This window comes from Halichoerus grypus, chromosome 11 (genome assembly GCF_964656455.1).
Source record: "Halichoerus grypus chromosome 11, mHalGry1.hap1.1, whole genome shotgun sequence".
Classification (NCBI taxonomy): domain Eukaryota; kingdom Metazoa; phylum Chordata; class Mammalia; order Carnivora; family Phocidae; genus Halichoerus; species Halichoerus grypus.
The window spans coordinates 65,521,779-65,530,664 of NC_135722.1; the positions used below are offsets into that span (position 1 = coordinate 65,521,779).

At 40.7% G+C, this 8,886-nt stretch overlaps 1 protein-coding gene across 2 annotated transcripts in view; it reads left to right on the top strand.

Annotated features, from left to right (window-relative positions):
• The window catches only part of TMEM135 (transmembrane protein 135), a 264,541-nt gene extending 260,616 nt beyond the window's left edge, over positions 1-3,925 (top strand). For both annotated transcript variants that reach the window (XM_078058656.1, XM_078058657.1), the window contains one exon: positions 963-3,925. In XM_078058656.1, coding sequence (XP_077914782.1) covers positions 963-1,095 — 133 coding nt within the window. In that variant the 3' untranslated portion in view covers positions 1,096-3,925. The remainder of the gene's footprint in view (positions 1-962) is intronic.
• The last annotated feature ends 4,961 nt before the right edge of the window (positions 3,926-8,886 follow it).

Sequence of the window (8,886 nt, forward strand, 5' to 3'; positions counted from 1 at the left end):
TAAGTACTTTTAAGATCCTGATTTTATATGGGAGTCAGCTGAGGTGCACAGAGAGGTGAGCTAGCTTGCCAGAGTCACACAGCAGATGAAGGCGCTGTGGGATATGAGCCAGGCAGTCTGGCTGCAGCATTCTTCCTCTTAGCCACGATTTCTGTGTGTCCTTTAATGTTACTATTAGTTAATTTCCTATTTCTGTGTCATTTAGTTTTTTGCCCATTAATGAGCTTAACCAGTTGATTATTTTGGAAGGGAACTTACTTTGGAAAGGCACTGAAAGTTACATTTATTGTTCTTGGAGTAGTGACGATGGCCAAGGGCTCAAAACTAAATTCATTCCTCTCCCCAGAAGAAATGCTTGGGATCAGGCATAGAGACACAGGTTCCTCCTGCACATTAGCTCAATATGTGTCTTTTTAATTTTTTTTTTTTTTTATCTTTTAAGTTAGGTGATGGATAAAACGAGGGTATGCTTTTGCTTTGTTGTGTCTATTAGAAATTTGAAAACCTATATGCTGTTTTCCCTTTAATCATGGCTTGCACATTTGGATGTGTTTTCTGTGGATTGTGAGGCATCAAAATGTCAATTATGAAAGAAATTTACATTTAATACCTTTGCCTCATTGGTAACATTAAGCTCAGTCATTTATTTATTTCCTGTGATTTCGTTCATCAGAAAAATTATAATGAACCTGTTTTTCTATTTGACATAATCTAGTGGAAAGAACTTGAGAGGGGCTCCTGAGGGTCTCTGGGGTTTCAGGTCTGGGGATTATTATCTCTTTAAAGAAAATATGAGACAGTAGTCTTGAGGTAGAGGATCAGTATGAATTTTGAATCTGCCGTTGAGTCTTTTGTCATGTCAATCTTTTGTGTTTTCCCATTCCATGAAAGACATGTCAAGTGAAGCATCTTATTTTATGAACTTCATTAAATACTTGTTCACTGTGTCCTCTGTTTTGCAGATTTGCTGTCATGAACCGAAAAGTCCTTGATGTTTTTGGTACTGGTGCATCTAAACACTTTCAGGATTTTATCCCTAGGTTGGATCCAAGATATACGACTGTAACACCAGAGTTGCCCATCGAGTTTTCTTGAAGATGACTGTAATTTATTAATGTGACCTAATGTTTCATTATTTTCTTCTGAAGAGTTAATTATGTTGAATCACAAAGATGGAGTCTTGAGCTTGAACTTCAGTGTTATTTCAATGAGAGATGCTCTTTGTTTTTCTTACCAATCAGAAGTACAGAAGCTTTTTAGGAAGGTGTTGCTTAATAATTAAGCGCCCTTCCATAGCCAGAACCTGATTCTGGGTCGCTGTAGTGGTTGACATGATGCTATATTATTGATTAAGTTATGTCCACAAGCAACCTTAAATAATCTATGTAGAAATGTAGTAACAAATAAGAGTATACTTAAAATTATTTTAAAAGATGTTTTTAGTTCATTCCAATGTAATTCTTGGTTAAAACTAAGAATATTTCTATGTGTTAGGATCACGGGTACATGGATTTGGTCTGTATTTTTTTTTTACTTTTGAATTGGTAACTATAGTAGTTAAATGTATGGATATGAAGTAACTCTTCACAGATAATGCTGCTTTAGTATAAAGCAATTTAATTGAAAAAGTGGCCATTCTTACTTCAGGGATGCAAAGACGGGTCTTATGCTGTTTGAATAAATGCCGTGGTATCCATGTCTTCTTTTACTGATACCTTCATCTCTCTCCCATGATGAGTTGGGCTGTCTGGCAGCCCAGTGAACCTCTGTACTAATGGCAGGTTGGAGGTAAATGGAAATTGACATACCTGATACAGTCAAAATGTATGTTTTAATCTTTTGCAGAAGCATTACACTTGAATATTTAAAAGCAAATGAGGTTCCTTCTAAATCTCTTGTGGGTTTATAGTATTTGTTTTCATTTATAAGGACGGAATTCTTCATGGCTAAGGTTGTCTCCCATTGTAGATTTAGAAGGGATCAAAAATAGTTTTGGCAAGTTTGTCATTTTGTTCCCTCTCAACTGTTCCACCTACACAATGGATATTTTACAACTACAAACAATATAAGAATCTGGTGGTTGTTAAAAAGTCCATTTCATCACTAATGGGATTCAGGTTCTGTAGCCTCTTTTCAAAAATTTATTGTCACCATTTTTATTCCTGTTAGAATAAAGAAGTGACAGAATGTAGTCACTGTTGATTATGAGTTCAGGACAGCTGTGATTAAAATATGATTACTCTTTAGAGTTTTTCAGGGAAAAGTTATACTTTTCTAAATTAATAAAAGGCTTAATTGGTTATGATGTCTACAGTTAATATAACAAATAGGGATGATGGTATATTTTTTTAATATCCTTTTGATGCTGAAAAGTTTTGGGCCATTGTAAATTAATTATACAGTAGAACCTGTGTTGCAACAAGGATTATAACCCAGACTTTAAAAATGCTTAATCCTCCATATTCCATTTCATCAAGCCCTGTATATTTCTATTTACGTGTAATCCTGTCCTTGGTTGGTAATGGCAAATTGAAACCCAACAAAACGACAGACTCTGGTACCATGGTAACAGAGAGAGCCACTTTAATTAGGTCAAATTTCTGCATTGTGATTAACTTTTTGGAATTGACTTGTCTATTAGACAACACTGTTAAGGCATCGTTTTGGTTTCAGACTTCAAAATTCATTAATAAATTAAGTTTTAACTTTTTATTCACTGGAATCAAAATGACGATTAGTATTGTGTTTACTTTTAAAAATGAAATATTATAGCAGTGAAGAAAGCACTGCCCCTGCCCCTCATTTTCTTTATTTAGAAATTATGTTTATATTATTTATCCTGTCTGCTTAAAAGAAAAACATTTTAATTTGTAAGTTACTGTTGTCATTAACATTAAAAAGGCTATGATGTTGAAAGACAAATCCTACTGAAATTTGATGAGATTGTTTAGTAAAATTTTACTGTCAAAAGGTACATTTCTATGATTTACTTTTTTCTCAAACTATAGTCATTTTTTAAATATAAAATGTAAAATGAAATAACCATCATGAAGCAGAATACAGTGATGAACATATAGCTTGAGTGAATAGTCAACTAATTTGCCATGGTGAAAAGAGAAGTCTGATTTGATTTCATTGAGGCAGCCTGCAAAGTGTAGCTGTTTCAGAAAACAAAAAGAGACTGTCCGTGTTCCTGAAGACAATCAAAATGAGTATCTTTCTACCTCTAACCAATCAGGTATCAATTGACAACTTGGCACCATAAATAAAGTCAAATACATGTCCTTTCCAAAACATGTTTTTTAGTCCATTTATACACTGAAGATATCCTGCCGATGGTAAGTTTCCACCAGAACTGACTGCAGTTTGACTGACTGAAGCATAAGGAGAGTACCATATACTTAACTCTAAGAAAAAACATGGTAGAGAAACCGTCTGTCAACTAACAACTTTCCTATAGATAGAAGCATTTTCAAAAGTCTGTGGGAAAGCATAAGGAAGGTGCATAAACATATCTCTTAGACTTTTTTTTGCTGCAATCCGGCTGTGTGTGGCTGTTTCTTGCCATATCTTCTCACAAGACTTTCAGAATCAAGCGATTCTGTCCAAGAAACAAAAGCAGAATTGTCCCATTCCCCAGTGGTTTTGGATGAAAACTGGTAATAAAATCAGGTACAACTCCAAGAAGAGGCACTGGAGAAGAACCAAGCTGGGTCTGTAAGGTGTCACACATGATGAGATGACACACCTAATTGGCACCACATATTTAATTAAGCTGTGTGAAGATCATGTGTTCTGTCACTCTGTAAACAACATCCTTCCTACCTAGCCATAGACATGTTTTATCAGGGAAATGATTTTTCTCTGTTACTATGCCTCTGCACCAGTAGGTTGGTTCAGTAATAAATGAGACCTTTCGGCTCTACTGCTGTTGTGTTTCTGATTTGTGAAGTACTGAATTCCCCCTTCTGTCAGATCATGCATAGCACTGTTGCATAGAACTTTCTGCAGTGATAGAAATGTCCCTTGACAACCAAGTATGTAAAGTGTGGCTATGGGGCACCAGAGTGGCTCAGTGCCTTAGGCCCAGGTCATGATCTTGGGGTCCTGGGATTGGGCTCCCCACTGAGCAGGGTGTCTGCTTGGCCCTCTGCCCCTCTGCCCCTCCCCCAGCTCAGGCGCTCTCTCTCTCAAATAAATAAAATCTTAAAAAAAAAAACCTATATCTTAGAAAATGAAGTATTTCATTAGAAATACTCTTAGAAAAAGCACTGTTGAGAAACTGTAATTCTACTAACATCTTTTCTGAAGAGAGCGTTTTCAAATGTATGTGTGGATGCATAAGGAACGTGCCATACCCTTAACTCTGAGATACAAGTCTGGTGAATGCAACTGTATACTAACATCTTGTTTCATGATGATGGAACAGTTTCAAATCTACGTGTGACAGTGTAAGGAAAGGGCCATGTCCTTAACTCTGAGAGACAAGTCTCGGAATATGAAACTTTCAAATAACGTTACAAGAAGAGAGAAGCATTGTCAAACATATGTGTGGAAGCATAAGGAAGGGGCCATAAACTTAAGAAACAACACTGTGGAGAAATGTATTTCACCTTACATCTTCATTCCAGAAGAAAGAAGCATTTTCAAAAGTGTGTGTGAAAGCAAAAGGAAAGGGCTATGCATATACTTGACTCTGAAAAACAAGTCTGTGTAGAAGGCACCTTACAAGTAACCTCTTGTTTGATGAAGATAGAACCTTTTTCAAAAGTACCCATGGAAGCAAAAGGAAAGTGCCACATACATAACCCTAAAAAATCAACATTATACAGAAACCATCTTTCAACTCTTCTTTCCTGAATGTAGAAGCGTTTTCAAGTGTGTGAGAAAGCATAAGGAAAGTACCATGTACTTAACTCTGATAAGTCTGTAGACAACCCAACTTTCAATCACAACTTGATTCATGAAGATAGAAGTGTTTTCAAAACTGTGTGTGGAAAAATAAGGAAATTGCCATCCACATTAAGAAACAAGTGTGCGTAGAATAACGCATTCAATTAATATTTTGTTCTAGGAGTATAGGAGCGCTTTCAAATGTATGTGTGAATGCATAAAGAAATTGCCATACCCTTAACACTGAGGATAAAGATGTGGAGAACGCACCTTTCTACTAACATCTCGTTCCGTGATGATGATCGCCCTCCATTCTGTCGTTGGAACAAAATTCCACCCTGCCATTAATGGTGCCCATCTACTCCAGGAGTGAAATTCTAACCCTAGCCTTGGCTGAGGCCCTGGCTATGCCCCAACCATAAGTCTGAGGATACAATGGATCTGGACATGTGACCAAAGCCAGAATAATCAAGAAGGAACACTTAAGGAAACTGAGCCCCTTGCACCCCTCGGGATGTTTTGGCAGAGCAGGGTTCTAGCAAGGAACCGAAATCTCAGCACCTGGAGGAGCATCCCCCCTGATGCCAAGGAGGAAAGCAGAGCCTCCCCCTGATGCTAGCTCTCAGCTCAGCCCTCAGGCAGGACTTGGAACGGCCACCAAATCGACCCTTGCTCCTTCCAAAACGAAACCCTAACCCTAGCATGGGTGCGGCCCTGTCCAAGCGATAACCCCAGTTCTGAATGCACAAATGATTTGGGGGACCCGGTCAATGCCAGAGTAATCAAGCAGGAAACCAGGAGGAATTACGTGCCACCTGTATCCTCAGGATGTATGCTGGGCGCATGATTTTACGGAGAATCCCACAAGTCCACAACCCTATGAGCATTCCCCTGAGGCCAACCAGAAGCCAGAGCCTCTGGCTCTGATGCTAGCCCTCAGCTCTGCCCTCGGGGTAGGACTGCAAACGGCCATCCAATGGAACCCTACCGTCTACCGGAACGAAACCCTAATCCTGGCACGGTTTTAGGCCCTGACCTTTCCCATTTCCTGGTTCTGAATGCAAAGGTGATTTCAGAGACCAGGTCAGTGCCAGAGTAGTCAGCTAGGAACCCAAAAGGACGTGGTGCCACTCACAACCACCCCGGGTTGTCCCTTGAAAGCACGGTGTATTGAAAAGCTTAAAATTCAGCAGCAGCACTATGTGCATGCCCCTGAGCCAAGCCCGGAAGGCAGAGCGTGACTCTGACGCTAGGTCTCAGCTCAGCCCTAGGGCAGGACTCCAAACGGCCATGGTTTTGAAACCTAACCTCTTGTGGCATGAGACCCTAACCATAGCACGAACGTGGCCCTGATCATGCCCCAACCATAGGTCTGAAAGCACAAATGATCTTGGAGACCTGGTCAGTGCCAGAATCATCAGGCAGCAACCCCAAAGGAATACATGCCACTTGTAGCCTTGGGATGTCTCCTGGGAGCATGAGTATTACTCAAAACCTAAAAGGCCGCAACACAATGAGCATGCCCCTCAGGCCAAACCAGAAGCGCGAGCCTCGCCCTAAGATATTTGAAGGTGCCCAGCAGATAACGTTTGTGTGTAAGGCTTGGTCCGAGGTTTTCAGAAGGAGCTGGTTTCGTTACTTTGGTAACAGGAAACACAATTCATTCACAGATGTATTCTACTCCCAATTTTAATGTAGATTTTTTGTTCTTCCTTGTAGCCACTTCCATCCCCTTGCTCATGTTTCTTAAGGGTTGTTTTATACGTGGGAATGGGGATTTTATCCACAGAGCCAGCACCCAAGGATTGGTTGTGACTTCTTACTTCAGTTAGTCCTGTGCTAAGTGCAAGCAACCACATCTAATATCCCAAAGGAAAGGTGGGCTTCCTCTCCTTGAGCTTGAGATGGCCTCCTGAAGAAAACTTCACCACTATGCTGCATGCTAGAAGATCTTGTGAGCTCAGGAAGTACCCTTTCAAGGAATATTGCACCAAGGCCTACATCCAAACACTTGAGCATCAGCTGCAAGTCGAAAGCTACTATACCTGAATCACTGCATCCTCTATCCACTCATGGGATGGACAATTAAAAAAAGGTAGCACCAGATTTCCCTCTCTTACTGAATGAAGAATGCAGGGTTCTGGTTGACAGGGCTAATAGGTGTAAGCAATGGAGGTTTCCCTTCACCCAAGCCCCCAGTGGTTTCTCCTTCCTGGGAATGAGAACTAGGTTGCTAGGAGATTGTCCTAGTCACTTCAATCAAAACATCATGTCTCATCTCATCTCGAATAAACACAATTGGCCCAGCTTTTCCATCCTCTTGTTCTTTTTCTGTCTAGGTTCACCCTGTGGACCTCTTTCAGATCCAGTGTCTCAGAGCAATATCCTCTGCTTTAAAATGGGAATGCTGGAAGATTCCTTGTGCCTAGGGAAGTGTTCGCCATAGGGCCCCCTTAAAATGTAGCTTCAGACCTATGTTCACATGAGGAGTCATAGGGATTTGAAGATTCCCGCAGAGAATGTTTGTGTGTAGGCTTTTTCCAGTGGATTGTAGAAGATGCTGGCCTCAATTTTTTGGGTAAAGGGGAAAAATTAGACATCTCATTACAGATTTATCCCACTACAATTTTAAATGTAGATCACAGGCCCTGCTTACATACATTCCTATACTATTGCTGATTTTCTTGCTGATCCAAGACTTAGATCACATATAGGCTGGGAGGTGCTTTTACTCACAGCCAGCCTCTAGGGATTACTGGTGAATTCCTCTCTGGTCCTATGCGAAATGAGAATATTATTGTCTTCCCCCCCAAAAAACGGCCTTTTTGTCCTTGAGCTTGTTGTGTGACTGCCTTGGGTTGATGTGTTGCTGGGTAACCAGGCTGCCTCCCTCCCCTGACTGACTGTGATGCCTTTATGCTGGAGAACCTAGTTTGGAAAAAAGAAAAGCAATGGAAGTGGACAGAGTGGAAATGAAGGACTTTCTTAGTGATGAGAATGAAATCATGTTGAGAATGAAGTGTCTAGGAAAGTCTCGTAGCAAGCTGGCAGTTTCAAGAATAAAAACGGCCTGTTGGCTTGGGCAATGGGAAACCTCCACTGGCTACACCTGGGAGCCAGGTAAGCAAGAGTCCTTCATTATTCCTTCACCAAGAGAGGGCAAACTGCTGGTTTGGGATGTTTCTCCTGCTTTTCCATCAGTGGAAAGAAAACCAGAAGAGATTTAGCAGATTGGTTCTCCCACCTGATGATGTGTTTGGAAATGGGCACTGGAGCAGTGTTCCTTGAAAGAGAGCTTTTTACCCTGAATAGGTCTTGGAAAATTCTGTACATTTGTGAACTGTCTGCTCTTCAGAATGAATGCATCCGTCATCCAGGGGGGAGGGAGACAAGCTGGCTACCAATCACAGCATTTAAAAGAGCAGGACAAGAACCTAGCTCTCAGAGGCAAAAGGGGGAAACTTTCCTTTTCGCTATCAGACACGTATTGCTCTCACATAGCACAGGATCCGAGTAGGCACATGCCACCAACACTGGGTGTTGTGTGATGCCAACCGTATCACCTAAATGGGAACCAAGCTAGCTACAAAAACAGCAAGAGGATGGAAGTGGCGTCAAGGAACAAGTGAAGTGAAAATGAAAGTTACCTGGGAGTGAGATGTCTAAGTTAATCTCCCCTTGCCCGAGAAATGAGGCAAGCTCCTCTAAACATCTGCCCGAGCCTACACACAAATTTTGAAGTCTTTCAAAGGCCCTAGCCTCCCTGATGTCAACAATGTTCTGAAGCCAAATTATAAGAGGCCCTGTGACACCAACCTGTCTCAGAGTCCAAGGACTTACTCGGATTCTCCAGTTTAAATCAGAAAATATTACTTTAGGAATACTGGCATTCAATGCTTTGAGGAAGAACTTAGTTTGAATAAAAGAGCACAGAGATGAAAATTTACACATGGAGGCAATGTTCTTTAATTGCTTCAAGAAGAACAAAAAGTC